General features: G+C 39.9%; 1 protein-coding gene and 1 long non-coding RNA gene across 5 annotated transcripts in view; one reads left to right on the top strand and one right to left on the bottom strand.

Annotated features, from left to right (window-relative positions):
• The first annotated feature begins 893 nt into the window (after positions 1–893).
• LOC113967977 lies at positions 894–14,039 on the top strand. Its single transcript, XR_003534322.1, has 3 exons — positions 894–982; positions 4,079–4,276; positions 13,932–14,039. It is a non-coding gene; the product is annotated as an uncharacterized LOC113967977 (long non-coding RNA).
• GRIN2A (glutamate ionotropic receptor NMDA type subunit 2A) overlaps positions 12,266–26,378 on the bottom strand; it is a 78,540-nt gene continuing 64,427 nt past the window's right edge. The window contains exons 10-12 of one of the 4 annotated variants that reach the window (XM_027684087.1): positions 26,027–26,265; positions 22,775–24,429; positions 12,266–19,241 (exon numbers count right to left, since the gene is read on the bottom strand). In XM_027684087.1, coding sequence (XP_027539888.1) covers positions 19,226–19,241; positions 22,775–24,429; positions 26,027–26,265 — 1,910 coding nt within the window. In that variant the 3' untranslated portion in view covers positions 12,266–19,225. Of the gene's footprint in view, positions 24,430–26,026; positions 26,266–26,378 lie in introns of all 4 variants that reach the window. The other 3 variants (XM_027684088.1, XR_003534321.1, XM_027684086.1) reach the window with 3 other exon arrangements.

The raw sequence follows: 26,378 nt of genomic DNA, 5'->3' as shown, positions 1-26,378 counted from the left end.
TGCACAGGATGAAACAAGACTCCTTCCCCCTGTCACAGTGTCCTCCCTGCAGTGGCCTGGGGTCACCAGTGTCACAGAGCTGACACTGGTGGCCTTTGCATCCCTTGCAGCTGGGAGATGAATGATCTCTCCCAGACTCTGCTCACCAAATGACACTCAGCCAACCACCTGCTCTTTGTTGAGTTAGTACCTCATCAAAGAGGGGCAAAGTAAACTCATCAGAGAAGTCTAGACAACATTTCTGTCATGAAATGCACCACATCATTTCTTCATTCTCATTTTGGGTCTTTAGCTCAATAAATGTCGTTTCCCCCGAGCAAATCCAGCTCTTCTGGCTGACCCCCTGGTTTTGGAGACACAGCCTCCAGCACCAGCTGAATATTTAGTGATTTGTGGAACATGCTCAGGGGGAGCAACACTGTTGCTGTAACCAAGAGTGGTTAAGGTTATAAATGGCAGATAAAATTGGGTATCAGAGGGAAAGTCAGTGGAAAGAGTCTGGGCTCGGTAAACTGCTTGTCTCCCAGCACTGTCAAGGTTTGTGAGATGATGCCTTTCAAACCAGGCAACCCTGGGAGGCCGGAGCCCTCCCTCCCTGCTTGTTGGGGCTGTCCCACCCCAGCCAGTGACCTGACCAAGGTGGGACTGTGGCTGAGGCATCACCCTGCAGCCATCCAACCTCCACTAGTATGCCTGTGCTAGGGGTAGGACTCTCGTTTTCTTGATTTGCTTCCTTTCTCCAGGACAGGGAATCCATTCATGCAGCAATGGGAAGGGGATTTTTTTCTTGCAGACAAGACACGGAGAGCATTGACTGCTCCCAGAAGGAAATGACACAGAGAAAACCTGCAGCAGCAGCTGGTGCAGCTGCCAGCACCCCCTGCCTGCTCTCAGACCAAAGTCCCTCTCCTCAGGACTGAGGAGCTGCCTCCTCCTGTAAGGATGCTTCTGCCAGCACAGAAAGCTGATTCCAGAGACAGAGGTATGTAAAAAAGCAGAATTTAGTGAATCCCAGGCATATTTTTTATGTCTAAGGCCAGGGCAGGATGTCTGAAAGTGGAGCAGTAAATAGGATCCTGGAGGAGGGAAATGTTGACCTTCAGCCAGAAATGTACATGAATTCCTCTCCAGAAATTGTTTATATATAACTGCAATGAGGGAGCAAATAGCTGTGGGTAGGGGCTACTCAGGAGGAGCTTCTGACTTGTGGGCACGTAATAGGTGTTCTTGCCTGCAAATGTTCGTGTTAAACCTCTGGAAGGGTTTATGTGGTTAACATGTGAGATATAAAGCTTTAACTCTACACACCCAGTGTTCTTCAGACATTTGGCCAAAGGGTTGCAAGCCTGTGGCCAGTTTATGTAAAACCAAGCTTTACCACTCACTTGGATCACAGCCCAAACCATCTGTAACATGCAGATGTGTTTCAAACATGCACTAAAAATATTCTCCTTTATTTCTTGACTGAAAAAACCAAACCCCTCCTGCCTGTATTTACCTGATGTGTCAGCTCGTGACGAGCCCCATCCAGCAGCTGCTTTCTGCTGTCTCTGTACCTGAGGTTCTCAGTTGTTATTCCTCTGTACCTTCTACCAGGCATGTGGTGAGATACAATCACACAACAAAGTTTACTCCTTGCTGTGAAATTAGTCACTGCTGCCCTTGGCACGGATTCTTCCCTGCATCATAATGTTTAATACAAAGGAAAGATTAATTAAATTTTGTGGAACTGTGGCTCAGGTATCTCGCTAGGGACTTGTTTGCTTCTTTTTATTTAAGCTTTCATTAGTTCACATTAAGTTACAATACAGGTTGTAGCCAGTTTCCCCTTCTTGCAGTCAGCATATCAACTTAGACGCTTTGAGGATTGCAAACAACACAAGGTAATTAGCTCAAGAAATACTCGCTCCCTTCAGGAGTGAGATACCTCCTGCCAAAGGAAACCAGAAGCCCTGTGAGCTCTGAGGAGGAGGGCCAGGCTGTGAAATTCTACTTGTAGGCACATATTCTACAGAGTCAGTACAACATGCATCCCTCTGAGTGAGAAATCCCACCTCTCCCATTGTGGGAAGTGGTGAAAATTACACATACCACGACTTGTATGTTTTAGAAGCCACAAACTCTGCAGACACTTTTGCATGCAGCTGGATGCAGTCACCAGTATTTGGGCTCCGTGTAGTACCATAGTGTCTTTCAGGCCGAGAAAAAACGAGGACCCAGTTTTTGCGGCTGTGCCTCCCCCGTTGCCACCTGATGGTGACACCCATCACCCTGGCCAAGGACTTCCCTTGACCCACTGCTTGGTCTGCTCTGGCACACACACACACGTGCTGCTGAGCAGGGACCTCAGCAGCTCTAACTGACTGGGATGAGAAATAGCTGAGAAAAGGTTAATGTAAAGAAATACTTCCTTTTTTAGCCCAAATATGGCCCATTCGGTTCATGCCAGAGCGCTTCTGAACATGGGCAGGTCAAACAGAAAATCTCTTCGGTCAAAGCACGGCAGAAATACAACTGTTCAGTCATGAGTGTGACAGACCCACTATGCTGCTCCTACAGACTTGATTGAATGTCTCAGAGTCCTTGGGGCTTTCACCACAACTTGAGGGCTCAATGGCAGATGCATTTTCCATCCGTCGGCCCAGATGATGGACCAGAGCCCAGGCATGGCCTTTTTGCACAGGCAGCTCTGCACGTGGCAAGTGCAGGGGAAAACCCAGTTAAAAGAAATAAATAGTTTTAATTTAGCTTTTGTTTTCTTTGTGAAGCCCTTCACCTTCATACCCAGTTCACTCATGGTCTGCACAAGTGTTTGTGTCAGAAGGGCGGGAGCTGAACTCCCCTGGATCAGAGAGGAGCCTCTTATGGTGCTGCTGCTCTTCAGCACCCAAACCCCAGGCTCTAACCTCACATTGCTTGTTTCCACTTGTTTCTTCACTTTCCCTGAATACTGTCCTCCCAGGTTTACCCATATGTTCTGTTTTGGACACAAGAACCTACTACAGGAGTGTATGACTCCTTCCCTTTTAGGACACTTCATCCACCTCTTGCACTCAGGCCAGCCTCCCCAAGCTACCCCATGAGATTTTGCCACAGCCAACTGGACAACTCCAAAGATGCATCTTGAGTCCCAGCACCTTCTGAAAAGTTGCAGCTGAGCAGGCCTGGCCAGAGGGCACATGTTGGAAAGAAGGATCATAACGAGCACTTTGGTTTAGCAGGAATTTCTGTCGATTTGCATTTTGGTGGATGGGTTTATGTTATCTAACATAACTGAGCAGATGGTTTTCAGTATGAGAAATCCATCACATCTACCTGGTGATATGTAGGGAGAACAGACGAATGAGAGCAAGAAACATTATTTAGAAAAGCAAAAACGGAGTCTGTCGTACCAGAGAACAACAGAGGAATGTGTTTCCAGGATGGGATGTTAATGCAGAGTTGCTATGAAAAATGATTAAAAGATGGTAGAACAGACAGGTTGAGCAAAACTGATGTTATCAGGTTCAATTTCATTTTAGTCACTCAAGGTACTGAATCAGAGTTATTATAACAGCCAGTCAATAGTCTGAATAGTTTTTCCTGCCTGAATGTTTATTAGCAGGTTTCTCGGACCGAGGCAAGAATAATGAGCAGCTCACGTTAAAGTACAAGGTTATGAGCACATTTTTCATAGGTTATAAAAACTGCATTTGCCAGGCTTCAAGTTGCCACATTGCAAGGGAAGGAAATTAGAGGGTGGAAATCCATTTGCGGCTGCACTTTACTCCAAAAGAAATCATGTGGGAAAATACACGGATTTTAAAATGTCTACTACATGGTGCACTCAACAGATAAGACATCCACACTGGGAAAAACTGATTTTCAAAGTTTTTCAGCCTGACACAGAAGTCAATGGAGACAATCGGTGCTGCCTGTGCAATACACACACTCAGCTTTTTATTACACTGCACACGCCAGCTGAACATAAAATCTGACAGGGCCTTTCATACCCACCACTTACTACCTACCCTGGCACTGTCTGAACTGAAAGTTTTTGTTCCCTGTGCAACCTGCCCCATTTTTTTTTTTTTAACAGGATCTCAATTTAGTGTTAGAAGAAAGAATGTAGTTCATTGTTCACAGCTCAGCTGAGGTATTTCTGTACCGGCACCTGCGTAGACAGTTTCTCTCATAGGTATGAAAGGACGTAACATCAAGGATGGCTGAACAGAAACAGATTCTTCTGACGTTTGACTGCAACTAGGACAACCTGATGCCACCAAGACAAGAACAGGTGAGAGCTGTGACCCCCCTACACGAGGCTGAAACAGTGTCATGTTCTCTGAGGACAAACCCCAAGGGGGTCCTGCCACCCCCACCTGCTGGTTTTCATCAGGTCTTCATTTCCTTAGTTGTTGTTGAAGATTTAACATAAAGGAAAAACGTGTTTGAAAATGGGTGCAAACATAAAGGGCCATGACATACCTGAAGACGATGTTGCCAGAGTCCACTGCATACATACAGCTCCTAAAAACTTGTGATGCTGCCTCTGTCTGTCAGGGTACATCACAGTGCATAGTTCCAGGAGGAGGAGGAGGTAATGCATTACAGGAGAAAAGGTACTGGAACAAATTTAAAAAAAAAAAAAAAACAACAAAAAAAACCAGAAAGAAAAATTAGAATAATTTAAATAAGAATAATTTATTCTAAAACTTGTTTCTTAAAAGAAACCCCCACACTCAATTTTGTTGAGAGCTAATCATCTTGCTGACTGAGAAATTTGATGCATGTCTTTTTATTCCCCTCTATACCTCTGAGAATATCAGGGTGCCATGTGTTGAACAACTTACTCAGGCCTCATTGTATTTTACCTGAAATTATCTTTCAAAGGACTGGAAAGGTTGAAGAGAGTTTCCAAAATTAGTTAGGCCGCATTAAGCCATCTTCATTAGTGTAATAAAACTTCAAAGTGGAGAATTTATTCCATCTGTAGCAATTAAAATGTAAATAAATACCAGAATTAAAGTACATCATCCAAATATTTGGGGGCATTATATTACTTTTGGGAAGTGTAACACTTACACCAGCACACCAGGGAATGGAAAGCTGGCTCCTCACACTCAGGAGTGATGAATCAGATGGCAACGCTCTTGAATTCAGTGGTGCAGAGCAGGACTGCACTGCACATCCCAGCATTCAGACCCCAAATCAAAATTGCTGTTCTGCATGTTCTGCAGCATTGCTTATTCAAAATGTAACACTTTGATTCAGAATTTGGAATAATTTATCAGTATAAGGAGGAATTTCTTTCACAAGCTGTATGGGTTGAAGACTGACTATTTTCCTTATTTAATGGAGAAATGTGAGTGGGGCACTGCCAGCCCAGATGCTACTCTGGTAGCAGCCACCATGTGACTGTTCCATCCCATCCCCAACACTGGCACACTCTGACTGTGCCTCTTTCTGCACTGGGAAACAAGTCTCAGTAGCAAATACATCTTACAGTTTCAGTGCTCCTGAATCAGTCTCTGCTGGGGATTTCTTTTTCCTTTGAAACAGCCAATCAATACTTTATTTTCTGCCAGTGGATGGACATTTGTGCCAATCTATTGGGTTATCCAGTGACACTGTTCCTCCTGCTCCTCCCTCTCACCTGACAGTTCAATGGAGAGCTCCATGAAAAGCAGTGGTTTTTTGGCACAGGCTGTGCAGGGAAGGAAATTAATAAACATCATAATATTAAAATAGGTTTATCTCCATCTTATACCCACAAAGAGATCTTTAGTTTGATTGGTGGACCATTAAAATGCAGGCCCTTAATGAAGATGTAGCTCTAGCACAAAGATGGTTTTTGGATTATGAATCAACTTTTCTGATTAAATCTCCAAAACCATTATTACAGGACTTTTCTTTTTATAACCTATCTCATTAAAAAAATATTTGGATCCCACTTGTTATAGTTAGCTCAAATTCTCTCATTAAGTCCTCTTTCATGGTCATTTTTCTTATGCTGAAGTTCTGGAGGGGCAACAAAGCTGATTCCTCCAGAGGGCTTTTCCTTTGTGCCCCTTTTAGGGAGGACAGAACTGTGCAGGACAGCTGCTCTGCCCTGTACACAACCAACCAGCCAGCAAAAGCAGTGAAAAATGGAGCCAAAAAAGGAAACACTTTCATATTCATGGGTCCCTGAGGGCACTTCAATGAATTCATAGGGGTCATATGAACAGCAAATGTCACAAGTGTGGTACATTGAAAATATCATGTGGAAAAGTCTTTTAAAAATGATCTAACATAACTTAGATAAGGTTAAAAAAAAAAGGAAGTTTCTGTGTAAGCTGAGGACAAACCATCCAACAAAGGTCACAAAGACTAGCATTTTCCATGTATTGCTGTTAGTTTCAGGTCCTCAGCTTTAAAAGTGGTACTTTGTGTGCTCACACTGCAAACAAATCTCCCCAGTATGAACAGCAACACGGTGTCAGTCCTGTTCAGGATTTGCGGTTTGCCTTGCAGATAACTGGGGAATGAGACCATTTTAAAGGCTTACCTTCATTGTTATATTTTCATCCTAAATGTTGTTGGCTCTAGAGATCTTCTTTGCTTCGTTACTCCTCCCTGTACTTTAGGCTTCTGCTGACAAATGGTCAGATATGGTGAAGATATGCCAATAGCCTTAAAGGTGGGAGAAAAATTAGTAATTTAGTATTTTTAACTATTTTATTGCTGCAAAGCCAGTTGTTCTCTGCCAGGACTTTAGTGTCTCCTCCATATGATAAAATGGCATGAGACTAACTCCAGCAAAGGCCTTACTTACAAACTGAAGAGGAGTTGGATGGAAACCAAAGAGGTGAAGTGACTCACAAGATCCCATGTCAAGGTAATGGCAGGGCCAGCATTAGAAACCAGTCTTTGAGATTTCCAGTCCAACAATCTGTTTTAATCCTGACCAGGAATGAAGCAGGACTTTCACAAAATCCTATTACAAGAAGAAGGCACAAGACTTTATATCTTCACCAGGACATACTGACCACACAGACACGGGCGGCTCTCCCTGGCACAGGGCACTATCAGGGCCTTACCAACCACTGTCATCTGTCCCCCTAAAAATGATTCATATTATTACTGCTAAAATCACTAAACAAGGGTCTCTACTGAGAGGATTGGAGAAGCTGTTTCTTTAAAATATGCACACACATGCACAAGTGTGCACATGCAAACACACGGCCACCAAAATAACAGCAGCCCTGACTTGGTCTCAATAACAGTCACATTCCCAGTCTGCTCAAGCCCTGCAGTGCCTGGTAAGGATTAAGAATCCAGGACTTGGGTTACACCCATGTGATGAAGCCAGTGGGAACACTTGGCAATTAGGAGGATTTAATTGGTCTTTGTGCAGATGAGCACAGCCGTTCGTGCACGGGCTGCTGAGCCACAGTTACTCTGCTTGCACACGGGGGTAATAGACTGCAGCTCACTCTGAGTTAATTTGTGTTTAATTCATCATGGGCTGCCTGTGTGTCAATAGCTACATCTCAGCTTTCTATCTAAAATCATGGGGTTTTGTTGTTACAGCACTGAGGCAAACACTGTACAGCTTCACAATCATAGAATTACAGAATCTTTAAGGTTGCAAAAGAGCTCTAAGATCATCGACTCCAACTGTCAAACCAATCTGAAGCTGCAGCCCACAGACAGCAAGAGGGTACAAGCTTCATGCTGCAGATAACCTCACATCCTGCTTTCCCTCCCAGCCTCAGGAAGAAGAAATGTTTGCACAGAAGTATGCGGAGCCAGCTGGGGAATACACTGATGTGAGCAATGAGCTGGCAACTCTGTTTCATATACATTTAAATCTACCCGCCCACTATGCTAAGAAATATGTACAATACCACAATAAAGTAAGACTTACTTTCACCATTGCCTCAATTTCTCCCTAAAAGACCAGTCCTGTTACCTGCATCCAGCTCCCCAAACAAATAAATTTGTGATTTATTTAGACTGCAGTGTGAAAGAATTGAAGACGTGTGCCATTTTCTCCAGGCATCAATATTTAATACCTTTCTTGATGAACTAAACTGTGGGTTTCTCATTCTTTGACTTCAAAGCATTTAGTGGCCTAACCCAGTACATCACATTACATAATCAAACTTTTTTTAATGCTAAACATTATCTCAGAAAGTCTTCAGCACGTGGGATGCAATATCACAACATTCAGGCCATGGAATATGTAAATCTGTCCAGCATCCCTTAAAACACAAAATTCCTGGCCCTAGTCCTGCTCTGTAGATGACCTGACATTTCTTTGCTACTCTAAACTCATCTGATTTGAAGGAGATATAAAATGGCCTATCAGATTCAAATATTCAGGGGAAAAAAATATTAGTGTTTTGAAATGCCAGAAAAAATAAATACATGCAAGGAGAAATAATTTAAGCTATCCAAATATTTTGAGTGCAAAACCAACATCTGAAAAATCAGGTTATAGATGCCATTATGCTCTGAATACTGAAATCATCTTCTCATTGCAGAATGGCAGTGGAGAAATAAACAAAATGCTAGTTTTTATAGAGACAGGAATAGAAAAGAACACGGAGATTACAATGCCTCTAACTAACACACAGAAATGTGCTGACCATGCAGGTCAGGTTCAAGGTGCAGCTCACACTTCCATGATGTTCTAACAGGGACAGAAATAGAGAAAACTGCTAGGAGTAGATAGAGGGAATGGGAAATAAGAAGGAATGTGATAATATCAGAGCTGTTTAGTTCAGAGAAGTATAAATATAGTTAAGGTCACATTGGCTGCTCCCATTTGCTGAGATAATAGTACATCCATGCAAAGGAACAGCAGTGGATTTAGAGGTGAGGAAAAGAGGACCTGATCATCATTCCAGAATTTCTATTTAATCTAAATAGATTAGCAATTTGAGATTTGATATTTAATTAAAAATAAATTATTTTCTTGGTTGGTTAAGAGCTACTGCTAGATGTTCTTGCTGGTGAGAGGCATATTCAAAGAGATTTGCACCATCTTCTTGCAGGATACTTAGAATTGTCTAGTCCTATAGGAAAGTTTCTCCCATAGCAAAATCCCTCAGCATCATCCCCACCCCTATTTTTAAATATAATTTCTTCACACACATTTATGTAAAGATAAAATGGGTAACAGGAATTAACATGCACTGCAGCTTTCAGAGCCCATATTAGGAAACACTCACAGTGGCCAAATCAATGCAACAGCAGTTTTGTTCTTAGAGGAAAATCAGAGTTATTCTGGTCATCCTCATTCCTACTACTTTTATCCTCTTCAACATATACTAATGGTTCCTCTTTTAAAAGTGCAGGAAAGGAATTCAGAGGCATTTCAGCTACAAGGAGAATTACACAATTTGCCACATTTCTCTAGCTGGGAAAGAGGAGGGTAAAATCAGCATCGTGATATTGTGATACCACTGCAGCAGCTTTTCCTTTGTTTGGCAAACTTCTTGACTGATAAAACTGTACCATCTCAGAAACTGGGAGTAAAACCTGGCCAAGGTTTCTGTGCTCAAGGGAGAACAAGGGAAATGCCAGTTATGGTTCCTGCTTAATTTGCTTTTCCCCATGCAGAATGGAAGGAGGCAGCTGCTCATAACCAAGCTTCTGAAGTGCCAAACAGCTTCAGTCCCCAAAGTAATTAGTGGAACTACACAATTCTTTAACAAGGGGGTCTGACACTTTCAAACCTGGTTAATACTGTATTTTTTCCCTCTGGAGTTCTGTGTTCAGATTTTCTGCTTTTTGTATCTTTCATAGCTCTTTACAGTGTAAATGTTATACAGTCTTTAAATATGAAAGGGTTCAATGATCTCACTGGATGTCTAACTAGCAGGCTAAGGTCCACGCTAAAAGGACCTTGTGCTTTTGCAGTGCAAGGCATTTTTCAAGGATTATTGCTGTTAAACTACACCTGGAGGTGCATGGAGACCCCTGGAAATTGTCTTTGACCTTACAGCAACCTTGTGTAAACAGTTTTAATCATTATTATCTTCTATATTACCATCCCCTGTTGCCTACTGCAGAGCTAACAAACTCCAGATTATTGCCATAATAAAGGAATGATCATTGCTTACATTAGAAACACACGTTAATTTGACAAGCAATGTTTGAGCATATTGATCTGAACAGAATGCAGTCAACATCTGTAATGATCATTCTGCATCAGCTAACTAGTAGCAAATAAATAGTCAATAAACTACCTCCACCAGAAAGGTTTTTTGGGAACTTCTGGAGAGAAAGTACAGAAATCAATGCAGAGACCCTTCAGTGTGTGAAACTTCCCTTCTTCAGTGGAAAGATCAAGCTGTGCTGTACATGGGGAGATGCCTGTTGAAGCAGCCTGCCACGTGGGAGAAGCATAGCAGTGACAGAGGACCACACTACAGATCAATAATGCAATTTGTGGAAGCCACGGTTTGGGTCTTGTACTGCAACAAACCTGCAAGGGGAAGCTAATGCTGTTTGTAAACCACTGGAAGAAGCAGAGAAGCAAGCAGCTACTATGACCAGTGGGAAAACTCACCACGAGTAGGGTGGATGGTGTTTCTGTACATAGAGATGAGCAGACTTCAGCAGTTGGCCTTAAAGCAGGTGGTTTTGCATCCAAATTACAGGAAGAAAGTTGTGTTCACACCAGGTGAACTGCTCAGTTCATGAGGAACGCTGCTGGCACTGCCATGCACAATATGTCAGACTATAAAAGCTTCCATTTCCCAGTCACCACTTAAATTTTATTTTTTTTTTTTAGCAAGCAAAGTCTTAGAGGACTGGTAGTTGCCATAGACACATCAGCAAAGACTCAAAAGAACGATCTGGGAGAATGTGACTATCTTTGAACTAGATCCCAAAGGGAATCAAAGCTGAGGCTGAGATGACTCATAGACACACAGAGAAATCAAGTAAGCTGGCAGGTAGAGCTGGAGGAGCAGCCCTGATGCAAACACTAGCCTGGATACAAACACCATTATCACCTAAAAACAAAGACTCAAGTTCACATAAAGATTCAATACCTTGGGCACACCTCATTTGGTTTCCTGAAATGGGGCTGTTTAGATACAAATAGAGCAAGGTCCCTTTAAAAGAGCTTTCTAGCATAGACAATAAGCCCAGCAGGTTTTTTCTCATTAAAAACCTCATTAAGGACAGAAGTCCGATTTTATCTCTCTCATATTATCTATGCAGTCATGTTTATCTTGGGAACAAATAGATGGGACTGTTCTGCTGTGAGTCTTCTGTGAGCAACCTTTCACCCCATCATTATTTTTATATTCAGCACAAAGCCCCTTTTTCAAAATGATGCTTTGGATTTATATAATGACTTCCATCCCACTGCCTCAAAGAACATTATTCTAATTGCCAAGGGCTTGTTTATGCCCATTTTGAGGAATCAAAGATTTTCATTAGCTGATGAGACATCATGGAAAATGGGGTCCTAAAGAATCACTCCAGAGCACAGTGTGAACGTCGCTTCTTTAGCTCCCGTGGCCAGGAAAATGGTCAAACCTTAGAAAGGACTTTAATTGCTCCACTAAAACCTCTATTTTAAGTTTTGATTAACCAGAACAGTAAAAAAGGCTGGGGATAGCAAAAGTCATAGAAGATGTGAGACATCACTGCCATTTTCTCACCCCCTGGTTTGCTCTCCCCCGTCCTCCTCACCTGACTGACCTCCAAGAGCCACGCCAGGAGCACTCCACTCCTCCAGCTCTCCAGCTCTTCTCAGGGGTGGCATCATTCTTGGCAGGACACCTCCTCCTCAGGTTGGATGCTGTCTCCACAATGGCCCAAAGAGCTCATGCATTTCTGCAGCCAAGGTCATCTCCTCGTGCAGGCCCACAGTGCTTCGTGTCTCCGACGTGTCTCAGAGTATGGGAGAATGGTGCCACAGGTGGGGGGACCATCCTCAACTGAGCTCCCACTGCTCCCTCTGCTGAGGAAGCAACTTTCAAAGCATCCTTCTCACACCAAATGAATTTTGCATAAATTAATTGTCTCCGTCCTTTTCAGGAATTAAATTAAACTGGGATCACCAAGCACATCCTGTCAGCTTTAGCTTCAGGCATCTTCACCTTTAGATAATTTCTAACAGCAAAGGATGGCTCAAAACATGTGGCTGTTAACACCCTTCAAATCAAATCATCGACTAATGGAAAAACAAAGGTTAACCTTCTTCATGGGTGACACTTCATCTTGTCCCATTTAACAAGGAAGACAGACAAGAATGATACCATTGTTCCTTTTCATATCAATTGGCAGAAATTATCTTTATTAGAAAAATGAATTTTTCATATATTTACAATTTTTACATCATGTTATACTTGGCACATGTGTTCTCCTCAAATAGTTATATACATTTCAGTACACACAGACATTCAAGTCCCCCATTCCCTTAATGTTTTTCTACATATTTAACAAAAAAAAAATGAACACAATACAATTTGTAAGACAATCATAATAATTATATATTTCTCTATCATAAAAAGTTTGAAGCAAACATGTTTTTGTTTTTTTTAAGATATGTTTCAAAATATTTATACAGTATTAGCACTCAGTCATGCACTGGGTTAAAATATGGTCAGGGTGAACTGCAGTGAGACAGTGTGTGTAACACAGGAGAGAAGTGTGTGGATCCCAGTTCCTTCACGCTGCACTGGGTGCTCTTGGGTAGCTCCAGCTACCACCAGGATCTCCAAGGCAGGGGCAGAAGGGTGCAGGGGTAGCCAGGTGTGCCTGTATCTGCACAACACCACAGTCAAAGCTGTGTGTGCACAGACACCTGCGTGTTAAAATTCATTTCGCTTTGCCAAACCTATCTAATAAAACAGGCAGTAATTGGAATGTCAAAACTGGATTTTAAATGCTCTCTTTTTCCCCAAACCCCTTCTTTTGAAGAATCCATTAGACTGTGAATTTTATAATGAAATTCTGGATTCTCTAAAAAATTAATTATTTTATGCTTGATTCCATTTCAACAATATTCTTTTATTTCTACTCTAACATCCTGATTTATTTCCCCAGGTGTTAAGAGCTCTTCAAACCTCTCCTATTCTTTGTTAGCAACTGGAAATTTGTGACTTACCCTTTGGTTTGAAATATGACACTTTTGAGGGTGTTACAGTAAATTGCACTAGTAAATAACAGAGGTGATAGGCTTTTTAATTTACTGTGTACAGTTTTAGGTTAGTGCTCCCTGTAACCAGTACAAATAATTACAATTGGAGTTCTTTTCCTCCCTCAGAAAAAAAGCACTGTTCCAACTGTACTAATAGCTTATTTTCTTTGTAGCAAAAGCCTAAGTTAATATTGTGAATTCTTATTTTCTTAGTTGCATTTGATTTTTCATAGTTCAACTGCAAATAACTTTTAATCAAACTTAAAACAGCAACACATTACTTGAAACTGTTAATAAATGATTGTAGAATCTTTGTACAATGCTGGATTTCTGTCTTGCCCCTCAATCACCCCAAAAACTTCATACATATACATATATATATAAAGCTTATATATAGCTTATATATATACACATGTATATATACAAAGACTAATCAGGACAACACATTAAATTGACGTTATTCAAGTAAACAGGTAAAAATGTTTTTAAAAGTCTAATTTGAGATTTTAAAATATTTCTGGTGAGTTTTGTTTAGCAGCACAGAAATATTAGCGTTTCATCTAAGCCCACAAAAATTCTTAAACAGGATGAAAGGAAGCACAAAACACCCTTCAGGTTTTGTGTAAACTGAAATCTGACGAAATAATCTAAACATTATTAACTCACAGGTGAAGTGCTTCTGAGAACCTGGAATGTATGGATGCAAATTTTGCATAAAAATGGAGTACTTAGTTAAGAATCAGGTAGGAGTTTGCCTAACACAGTAATGAATTCTGTTTGTACCTTCTGGTTTCAACAGGGAAGGCACGAGATACACTGTGCATGTGGGTGTGAGGTGTGAAGACAGAGGGATCAAGCTGTTCTTCATCAGTGCAAAAGGGAGGCTCTGAAATGAGTAAGACTATTTCAAAATATTATACCTTATATCAAGAATAAACTGCAAACAGTTCTTATTGAAACTGCATTAGTTTCCTTCCTAGCTGCACTTGATTTTTTGTGAGGCAATTTCCATACCTTTGCAACACAAGGTTTGGTTTGGGACTTTAAAATCTGAGCGTGAACTGCAATAAAGATCTGCTCTCCCATCACTCACTTACACATCCCTATTTAAGTCAAAAGGTGTTTTGCCTAAGTTTGGAATTCAGACCTAGGCCAGGTAAAAGTGAGCTAAGCAAAAATTTTCCTCTTGCAGATGAAGAGCTTGAAACCAAGTTCTTCTCCAAGACAAACTTGCAATAAACTTGTAGACACAATCTGACCCTGTAGAATTTACTATTTCTTGGTTAAGGTGGAAAGAATCGAAACTGTCCAACTCCCCCTTTCAAAGAATTACTTCCAACAAATGATTCCAAGCTATTTTTTTTTTTTTTGGTCATAAGTTTTAGTTAGAGAACTACAAATTTAGAAAAGCAGCCAAATAACACAATCATCCCTCGGTGAAAATCTCCACATCACCAGCAACAGCCAGCTCAAAAGCCTGTGCACTCAGAGAAGTGATTCTGCCTTAAACACCACTGCTAAACCTGTCTCTGCATGCAAAACCGATTTTGGAAACTGCCCAGTCTGCATGGGAGGATACAGGGGCAGCCACTGGTGCACACACCAGTTGGGCTTTCCTGGGAATCTGGTTCCTGAGGTATCCTTCCTCAGCTACCTTAAGGAACATGGTTAAGGATCAGATGTGGATCACATAAGCTGACACTGAGTTTTAAAGTCAGTCACCAGGCCAATAGATCCTCTCTGGCCAAGATTTTTCCAAACAGTATGAGAAGACATCCTTTTCCTATGGCCTTGTTATTTATAGCAAGCATCAATTCCAGCTCCTTCAGACAGGAACTCTCCTCTGACACGTTTCCACGTGTCCTAGCACAAAGCAATCCTGATCCCAGCGAGTCCTTTAGCCCCTTCTGTAATAGGTATCAAACACTACAGTAAATGCTGCTAGAGGGTTTGTAGGTTTGGGAGGTTTGGGAAGGAGAGAAGACAAGCACTTAAAATAAAGCAGTGCTGAAATGTGTCCCACGGCTCTGGGAGATTACTCACACATGACTGGGTTGGGAAGTGTATGCACGCACGCCTGGGTATACTGTATATATATTTAGGTTAACAAGTTTAAACTATTAAGAAACAGCTTCTTATGGTATTTGGTAATTAAAATATCAGGCTTGTGTCATTCAAAATAGTGCAACCTACATAGCAATATACAGGAAAATTACACACATTGTTCCTATCACCATTAATATGCTTGTGCATATCAAGATGATAGGATACCCTTTTCCATAAGATTAACCTTTTGCATATTTAATTGTATTCTTTGGCCCATTTTCCTGTGAAACCTCGTATGAAAGCAAAGACTTTGGCTTTAAAAGAAAAAGAAAACTCCTGTTTTTTCAGTTACTTTCAGAAACTTAAATAGAATTCAAATTAGTTAAAAATTATCATCTCCTCCAGAAACTGCACACCCTACAGCCTGTTACAGACCCCCCCATAGTGTGGCTGACTGTGAACCTCCAATTTCTTTTTATTTTCACTTTTGAAGATCATTTACACTTCACATGTTGCACAACACATCCTCCAAAATTGTCCTTGACTCCTCTAATCTTGTCCCAACTGGGCACAAGGAAGGTCTCCTTCCCCAGTGGCGTGGAAAGGCAGAGCAACCTCATGAGGGCCTTCGACCGCATCACTATTAGTCCAAGTTCAGGGTTTGCAATGTGAAACAGAAGCCAAAATACATTTCCAAAAGGTTTTTGTCATTAAACACCATTATTAAACAGGCTCAAGAAAAAAAATTATCAGACAAAAGAATCCTGTAGCAATGATGTAACACAAATCTCTTCAGAATGGTCATTCTTATGTACTGCAATGCACAAAACAAATTTAAAAATGTATTCTCATAATGCATTTGCTGAGAAAAACATATCATTTCTTCTAATAGTACTAGAAGTGCAAAACAAGACATTCTCCATTAAAATTTCATGTCACTGTAAATATTATCATTTTCCCACATTAAAGCTAAGTACCATTTCTGAGAAGTGAGGAAACCTTCTTCAATTCCCAAGCAAAGTATCATCTCACTTGGAACTTTACAGTGCACTGAATAAGTATCACAATATTTATTGGTATTTATTTTCACAGTTTTATAACGTGCACAGAAATATAATTTTTGAAATATATTAGTGAAAACAAATACTAATACAAAAGGGAAAGGACAAAACATCTAGGAGTATAACTGCTTATCACCACTACTTTTTAAGAGTTGGAGAGTCGAAATCATCTCTCTTTTAAATATGTAAGACTATATTTAGTGTGGTTATCTATTAATAAAGGTATCGCATGACAATGTTACAGCATGGTTATATTCTCTACTAATTTAGCCTTGTTTTCAATACAGGTAAAGAATTAAGCAAAAGGAGTAAAAATTGTCATTTAAGCGCAAAACAACAAAAACCTGGTAAATAGTGAGGTAACTTATTTTTACTCATATTATTTCTGGTTCTTAAATTATAGATATGACAAAATCATCACAAAATCAGCAGTGGATTCTTACAGCTGTTAGAATGGCAGTTGTAAAAAAAAAAAACAACCAGCTTCAACTACAGCAGATACATTCTGCAGTATGTAACAAAAAAGCTCATGAACCCACGAGAAGAACTAAGTGCATTTTCACTGCATTGCAGGGCGATGCACACCTGTATTCCTGACTTCCAAAGCTGCAGGACTTTGGAAGAGCACATATTTTTAGGGAGCACACTCCACACACAGGTCGAGAGAAGCAGGGGAAAAAAAGAAAACAACTAAAAGCTTGAGTGAGGGAAGTAAATGAGAAGCTTATTTACAGAGAGTGCAGTAACCCTCCCCAGCAGGACGAGGAGTGCTGCTCCCACTGAGCAGGGTGACAGACACCAGGGAGCACAACCAACCTCCTCCCCACCCCACAGACACCGCTGCGACACTGGAATGAGGGTGGACATGGCATTATTTCCACAATGGAAGCTGAGCATCGACAGGAATTTTACACTATGTACAGTATGTGCACATCAGACAGAGACTGGTCAGTGATACAAGAGACACGACGGTCCTGAGGCTGCTCCCATTTAACCACAGCTTCACAGGTGACTCCAGCCTTTCCTCTCTCACTCCATATACCTGTCTATACTGATATCTACATCCACAAACACACAGCTGTGATTAAACTGAGCTCCCTCAGCGACAGCAAACGCTAACGTGTTGCTAATACACTGAAATAAGACAGTACAGGTGAGTTTGGGCAGGGAAATGGCTCATATAGTAAGTCATACTTTAAAAGGCCTTTATGTTCTTTCAGAAGTTCCTTCAGCACTGCTATGTTTGGAAGGCTCAGCTCTCTACAGGAAGTTAGTTTAGATTAAAAAAAAAACCCAAACAACAACATTGATAAAGCAAACAACTTAAGTGTATCACTGGAAAACTGTTTTTACATTGCAAATCAGATTGCCCTATGCAGGAAAGGTATCTGCTTTAAAAGGACTTTTGAGCTAAGATAGGACTAGAGCTGGGAAAAGTTAGTAAGGCAATATATGACAGTCCATCTTGAAAGAAGCACATGATGTGATGATTAACACTTGACACAATTTAGCCAAGCCACACATAGTTACTTTTTATATTAATGAGGAGGGGATTTTGCCATAAAAGTTTTGTTTTCACTAGGTTTTATGGATCAAACATCTTAAATGCAATGTAAAACAACAAAAAGATCCACCTCTTGAATTCTTCCTAAATCCAAGCTGAGATTTGTGACACAATTTCTGTTCTATGTTGACGAACCTAGGAAGGGAGGGAATAGTCCCAAACCCTTCCCCATCACTCAAGTACATATGCTACACTGCAGAAGTATGAAAACAGCAAGTTATTCCACAAGGAATAGATTCTGACAGTTATAAAGCAGTTATATACCTGTCAGTTATTCTGACAGGTATAAAGCAAACAATGATCCTGACCAGGGAATACTGCAAACCCCACAAACAACTGCTTGCTTGAGCACAGGAACCTATACACACCTCCAAGGTTGAACCTGGTACTCACTTGCAGATTTAACTGGTACGTTTTTGAGGCTGGAGATAAACAGACTATTGCTTTTCTAAGCCTGCCTAACTGAGATGTCTAAGTTAGGAACCTGTACATTCTAAAAAGGTCACAGTCCTCCAAACTTCCACCAACAGGGAGCTTGCTTTTTCTCTCTCTCTCTTCCCACTGGCCACAGAAAGAGCTCAGCCTTCCAGCACAGAAACTCAAAGCTACACACACAGCTCTAGCTTTTGCTTCATTTAAAACTATGTAAAAAGAGATTTATTTTCACCAGGAAAAACAAACCACACCTGATTTCCCTTGTGAGCCTTATATCACCTCTTAAGTGTTCCTGAAAGATCATAAAGAGACATGTATTTATGAGATGCTGCCAAAACACAGTGAGCTGGCGGTGATTTCGTTTCTGTTTGTCCACAGCACTCTTTCTCCTAACCAAGCTTCTTAGATAGCAGAATAATGAAGTCTAAGCAAAAGCTGCAAAAACATTAAATTAAATTTTCGGAAAATGCAAAATCTCTTAATTTTCCTTAATTTTATCTTATATATTAAAATATCTTATTACCATGCGTTTAAATTAGTGGGTGGCTACACTGCTCTAAGAAACACAAGCAGAACACAAAATCCATTTGAAAGAAAAAAAGGAAGATTTACTGTGGTGAAAAGGGAAAGACAAAAACATGAAGAAATTCTACAATATCTTTAAAAGAGAAAAAGAGCAAGAGGCAGGTATGTCTATGTAGCTGTTTTTACCTCCATGTACCTACTGCATTCCTCAGCAATTCAATATCCTGCCTCCATAAAAGGTGTCGTCCAGGAGCAGTGTAACACTACAGGACATGCTACCAAGAATGGCTCATATCATTTACAGCCTGATTCAGTTCCAGCTGGAGTCACAGGAAATCTTGGTGATAGGAATGACCAACAAACTGCTAGAGCTGTAATCAGGAAAATGTAACAAGTCACCAGCACCATCCAGAAAGGTACAGAAAGGATGGCCACTTATGCAGGAAGATTCTTTTCTCCTCTTCAAGTATAGCAGCAGCTAGAGTGAGAGAGAGGGAAATACAGAAAGTCTTGATCTCAGTTTAATTGAAAGTCAGTGCAAATACATCAACAAAGCTCAGGCAAAATTCCGAATTCCACGCGCTCTACGGCTGAGCCTCACAAGCTGTGGCTTGTGGCTCTACTGTTGAAGATTTTCCTTCAACTTCTCAGCTGCTTCTTCTTTACAAGTAAACATCTGCAACCAGCTACTGCTTACAGCCCTGCACTTCATGCTCTCCTTTCCCCTTTACTGTCTCATGCTTATGCCAAGATCAAAACAACAAATGCATGCAGACTCCCTCTACTTTCATTATCTTTGGGTTTTTTCCTCCTTTAAGGCAGCATCTTTTATTTCCATGTGAACAACTGCTGTGCAACATTATCAAGTCTTCCCTCTGCCTCTTTGTTTTGGTTTAGGGGAGGTGGTTGTATTTCATATTGCAGCTAATAATAATAAATCTCTACGGTCACCAGAAATCTGCTCAGATCAGAAAAAGCAAACACTGCAATATATTTCATTATAACTAATTTGCTTGCACATCTCACAGAAGGATAAATCCACCTGGCTTGAGGATGTTTACAATTGAACCTCAAGAGTTTATAGAGTTTAAATTAGAAAGTGTAAAAGGGAATTTTTCTTTCCCATAACTTCACATACCACACTTGTATACATGCTGAATTAGGTGTGTCTGGTTGGATAGAGATGATGATACAAAAGACTTGGTACGACCAACAAATATTTTGAGAGCTTTATGACAATACAAAAGACAAGAGCCACCACTGAATTTTATGATTGGTAAAATGCTCAGCAATTTCCATGGCACTTTTTGGCACGACATCAGCAAATATCATATCTGCTGAAATACAGCAGACTTTAGTAAATATACTATGATTTGGATCGGATATTGAAATTTGCCTGAAATATTTTTATTACACTGATTACAGCATTATTTATGCCTTCAGTGCATTTGTTTTCCTGCAGACCCAAGACAAACATGTCTATGTCTTTGGGAAAAGGTTTGGGTTCATGACAAGTACTGTTCATCCCATAGAAACCACCCTAGCCCTGCTCAGCTCATACAACTATTCCTAGGAAATATGCATGGTAGGTAAGGAACTTCTGTTTATAAAAATTGCCTCCAGTGAGGAACCAGAAAGCATCCCATGTGAATCAGGGCCAGTAATTATGACCAGAGGCTGAATAAAGAATTCTCAAAACATATTTTTACATGGACAGTGTACAGATACCCATAGATATGCTTTCTGAACACACTTATGATAAAGCATACTGAGATTTCTGGAAGCTGGAAAGAGACTCAGAAGCCCAAATCTCATTACATTTCATTCCTTAAAAATGTCATCCTTCACCAGCATGGTGAACATACAAATACATTTGCAAATACCAAGAATTCATTCTAGACTGTTTGGTGGTCAAAGTCAGCTTGAATCTTCTCAATAATAATAATAATAATAGTAATTAAAAAAAAAGCTGTAAACAATTCAAAAAGCTTTATTTTGACTGTCCCTATACATCATTTATATTATCTCCCATTTGCAACTCTGCTCTGCAGTATGCTGTTCCAAATTAAACACCTTGCATACTGCACCTCTGGCATGCAGATACTTCAATTGCAGCTGACAGGCACAATTCTGCTGAAAAGAGTTTCAGTTTGGAGAAAAGTTAGGGTAATATTCACATTTTCCAATTCACAGTGGTAATGGTTTCCCTGCTCACTGTTCTTCAGTGAAATGGAGGGAATAATGCTTGAATAATCTAAATTTCCTCTACACAAAAATCCTAAAGCAATTTGCAGAGTAGCAGGAGAATGGGAGAGCACCACCCAGTGCAACACTTTCAGTAGTTAAATGTATTAGCAATTATATTTACTTCTTTAGTTGAAATTAAATTAGCAGCTGTATATTCTACTCCTGAAAGGCTTCCTCTCTTCTCTTTCATGCTCCCTTATGGTTAAAATCTAGTGGGGGGGTTTTTTCCAGTGAGGGTAAGGAGGGGTGTGTAGTAGACATTTTATTTGTGAAAGAATCTGATTGACATTTACTAAATGGAAAAGCCATTTAACAATGCACCCCTGTAATGTGAATATCTGCATATCAGTTAGTGATAATAAACATACTCAGTTAAGTGTGCATATATTCAGTTTATATAACAGACTTGATTGGAGAGGTTAAAAAAAATGGTCTGATGTTCAACAAATATGCACAATATTCTGGAAGGAAGAAGTCCTTCTGAAGGTGTTAATCCTTTGCTGTGTATGCAAATAAATGGTATTGCACTCCTCACTGATTACACTGAACTTATGGCTGTCAGTGTTTGATACTGTATTAACAGCTTTAATACTATTAATATACAATTAATTAGTTGTCACTAATACACTATGAACAAAGAACTACAGTGGGTTGGGATTTGGTTTGGGAAGTGAAAGAATAAAAGAAATACTATACAGCCCTGAGTAATCACCAGTAAGGGGCAAATGCAAACTTACGTACACATTAGGCCTCAAGGTTACTAGTAAAGTCCACAGCTCCATAGTAAGTGCCATATAGTGATATCTAAAAATATATACTCTGGATTAGGCAGCTGTGAAATTTCTGACAAGATTACTGCAAACTTTTCAATGAACTTACTTCGTAATGGTAAGTGCATGTGCAATATAAGAAAAGCATTTGTACATGAACGTTAACCAATATCCATGGGGCTTCCTTTTGGTACACAGCAGTTCACATGTTTGGGGCTACTGCCTTCCCATCTACTGTCTGTCAGTCTAAAATGAACCTACTAATTTTGTGCTAAAACACTGTATTTTGTTTATTAAGGTCTTGGGATGTGGGGGTTTTTTTAAATTATTACTTGGCTTTGAAAATGATTATGAAGCTAACATGTATTTTTGAAAGTCTAGCTTTCTGTTCTCTTTTAGAGTCTTACTTTTGAATCTGTGCAAATGCATTCCTAATTCTTGTTGTCTGTGTCATACTACATGCATACCATATTGCTTATCCAGTACTAGAAAATCATTAAACATTTCTAAGGACAAAAGTACATTGAATGATACTTAGCAACATAAATTAGAATAACCGAAATAGTAAAAGAATTAGATACAAAACAGCATAGTTGCCAACATATATTGGGGCTATTTCAGTACAACTTGCCATTTATATATAAAGCATATATAAATGGCTATTTTTTTATCCTTTTTCAACAAGACATATTTTAAAAGGATAGTTAAGAGCATACCAGTTTACCTATTCATGTACAAAAGTACATTGGGAAAGGGAGAGGTTTACGTATCATTTACCAGAGCAGGATACTGTTAAAGGATAAGTTCTCCCTCTAAGATGGTGGCAACTATTCTTTCCCTATAGATAAAGTGTTCATGGAAAATTTAAACATCTGATTCAATGCTAGGCCTTTTCTTATACACACGTGTATTGCTACAGGAATTTAAAACCCTTGGAGTTGTGTACAAGCTATTCCTATTTGCAACGTAAGGCAAAACATGCTCTGAAATGTACATGTCATTATGGATCCGACCATCCCTGGAAGAGTATGATGCTGTAGACTGCATGGATGACCTTAAATAATTATCATTTCTTCCTCTTGTTGGCAATGAATGTTTATAAAGATCAGCTGGACTTCGCCTAAGAGATAAGTGCTGGTCATCACGATACGAGTGCAGAAAGGGATTGTCATCCGAGTGAACAGCGTACAGGGACTTGCTCCTCTTACTGTCCTCTAGAGCATGAGTTAAAAGTGAGGCCTTGTTGCTCAATAGTTTGCTTGAGGGAACACTAAACATGCTTGCATATGGACTACTTTGAAGAAATTTCTCTCTTTCTTTCAAGCTTATACTACGAGAAGGTCTTCCAATATCAATTTCCCTGGACTTATCAGCGATATTATCAAAAGAGTGTTGCCTGCTAATCCTCAATTTATTTTTTTTATGATATTGCAGAGCGTTACTTGTTGACCAAGTACGCTCATATATTTCTTCGGGAAGTGATAAGTTCGTTGTGTCCTGCAGCATCTGATCTTCTTCAATATCATAGAGGTTCCCCATCCTCAAGCATGCATCGCATTTATAGGGAGATCTGGTCGAATAGTGTCCCGCATAAGTGGGCAAATTGGAAAGACAGCTCCTGCAGTGGGTAGAATTCTGTCTGTATCTATCATCAGGTAGGGAAGCATTTTTATCTTTTAGAGTGTAGTGCTTTGCATAAAGTTTATACTGGTCATTGTTTGGAAGACTGTCTTCATTATGCATTGGAGTCCTGTTAGCATGTTCAGTTTTCCTGTAGTTGTCGTTGTGATCTTGATAAACATCAGGAAACTCCACAGTTTCTGGAAGGACAATGTTTTCAATGTACTGAGGTGTGTCCAAGCGGAATCCTGGCTCCTTGTCAGCATCAATCGTGTAGATTTTATCCCGTGGAGAGCTCTGTTTGGTTTTTAGATATGTCAGTTCCACTTCACTACAGTCTTTTGGGTATTTTGATGCTACTGTCCTTTTTTTGAAGTTGTCCTTAGTTTTGTGATGCTTGTTGTTGTTTTCAGCTTCCATATGGCAAGTAGCTCGGCTTGATGTCTCTGATACATCTGAATGGACAATCTCTTCAGGAAGGTATCTTTGGCTTTTCACTGAAAGTTGCCTGTTTTCCTCTGACCCATCATCCCTCTGGGAACCTTGGCTCTGACGTACAGATTCTTGACGTAAAGATTCAACAGATTTCCTCCACAGCTGCCTAGGTCTGGAGTTCACTTTTGCTTCTGTTGTTACTGCAACCTCTACTGTGTTTGGATTGGATTCATTCAGTGTGAGAGGATGCTGACCTTGGAAAACATAGTTGTTAAGATTGTCCTTGTGTCGATTGCCAGGAAGTGTCTGCAGTTCACTTATGTTGTCCCCAAAAAAGTTGTCCTTTGTCTGAAAGGATCTGTTATCAGCAAATATCAAGTTACCCTTATCCATGACCATGTCCATAATCAAAGAACCCCTCTGAATAAAATCAGCTGTTCTTTTGGGGGAGTCAATTCTCGAAGGATTGATATTGGTCATGTTTTTTGCTGTTCGCAGCAGTTTTAACATGTTGGTTTGTGAATTGGTCAAACTGAAGTCAGGAGACTTCTTTTTCTCTTCAATGTGTACTCCATGAATGCAACTGTAAATACCCTGTAATATGAATAATATAAAACAAATTAAATCACGAGGTGCAAATTTTAAAAACTTCCATTCTATTTTTAATTAGTAATGAAGAAAAATTAAACATTGCTTATCTGATTACTGGAAAGATTAAAGTACCTCTCTATCTTTTTATCATTTCCTTACATTGATATGGAAGAGTATTTTCTGCCACATCTGTTGGAATTACAAAGGAGTAAAATTGCCAGTATTTCACAAACCAGTGGCCCCTGATGGCCTCCCCAGCTTATTCCAGAAAACAAGATTAGAAGGGACTCCAAGGGGTTCCCCAGTCTCATCACAAAAAGAATCTAAGCTTCACTAAAGAATATTCACTTATTTTAAAACCAGCAAATAAGTTTTCCCTCTAAACAAGCCTGTCGTTGGGCTATTTTATAGGTAGTTAAGGTGCTCTTCACTTGCACTGAATTGAAAAGGCTTCTAGTCTTATTTAACTTTTCTGTTTCCTATCTTAGTACATATGAAAAAAAACCAGCTCTTCCTAAAGCCTGATTCTGAGTTCATTTTGAGCAAAAGGCTAAAGCCCATCTTCTAACTCCAACGTCTTCGGTCACTCCTGTGAGTTCAATTGACATTTCCAACCCTCTGAACTGGCAATTCCATGTAATTTACCTTTGAAATAAGTACTTCCCCCCCTCCCCCCCGATATGCCTAGGAGAATTTCATCTGTAAAAGGCCAAAAATATAAAGTTCAAATGTAAAATGTGGAGGTTAAGGTGTATATGGTTTCCAGACAATCTCCAACAGGGTAGGGCAGAGTATTCTTAATGCAGTTCCAAAATGGTCCAATCTACTCAACAGGGTAATTTCAGCACATTTTGAAGCAATTAGGCATTTTAGTATCATTTTCAGTTCTTCTCAGCTATACAGAAAATCCACCAAAGTCAATTACCTAATGAAAGTACTATGTGATAAAAATATATAAAGACAAACCCCAACTAATTTGCAAAAATATAAGGACAAGCACACATTTCCCTTTTTTTTTCTCAAGTATCAGTTTTTTAGATATGTAAATCCCCTTTGGATCTGTTTAAGTTATCACTAAAACCCGCCTTAGTGTCTAACCAGACATAAATGATACTTGTGTTTGACCTTTTCTCAAATGGTTTATTCAAGTTTGCTATCAAGAAAAGCTTATAAAAATATTCCACTATATTTTATAACTTCAAATCCTCTTGCTTAAAAAATGCACAAATCTGAGAGCTAATGTCTCTTATCAAATTAATATTTATTTTGCTTGGATTTTTATGTGGAAATTAATCCATTTCCTGCATCTGAGCTCTACCATTTCTTCATCAAAATTGCCCCTTAACGTATTTGTTTTCAGCATTGGATTACTGATTATCCGGGCACATTTGATATTTCATACCCTAAATAATCAAATGGATAAAGACTTCCCATGGAGTGCAAGTACATCTTAAGTCTACTGACTACTCCAGAGCATCACACTGATGCTCTAACACATATTTCAAATGTCCAGGTGGGAATAAAAGGAAAGATAATGTTTTAGGGAGGCAGTGTTTATGCTGTTTGTTGCCTAAAGGGGAAAAATGAAAGTAGTACTGACCCTGCTGATTGAGAACAGCAATCCCGGCCTATCTGAGCAGACTCCAGTGAAGCAGAATCTAAGTTTCCAGTAAAACAAGTGCTCCCAGACAAAGGTGATCAAACTGAGTGCCATGGCTGCTGCAAGCATGTAAAACACTCCTGCCATGTTGTCGATGTCCAGCTGGCTGCTCATGACTTCGTTCTTCTCGTTGTGACAAATACCAGTCAGCCACAGGGTTTCCAACTCTTCCATTTCCCCTGGGGAGAGCAAGGAGTCAAACCAGTTAAAAAAATGCAAAAATCACTGCTTGCAGTATTCGAAAGTCTTTGCAAGTTTAAAAATACAGCACCATTTAATGCTTTATTTGTGG

This window comes from Neopelma chrysocephalum, unplaced genomic scaffold (genome assembly GCF_003984885.1).
Source record: "Neopelma chrysocephalum unplaced genomic scaffold, ASM398488v2 Primary Assembly neopelma1_65b, whole genome shotgun sequence".
NCBI lineage: Eukaryota > Metazoa > Chordata > Aves > Passeriformes > Pipridae > Neopelma > Neopelma chrysocephalum.
Note: the sequence above shows the minus strand (reverse complement) of the source record. Positions and strands in the feature narration are given on the sequence as shown.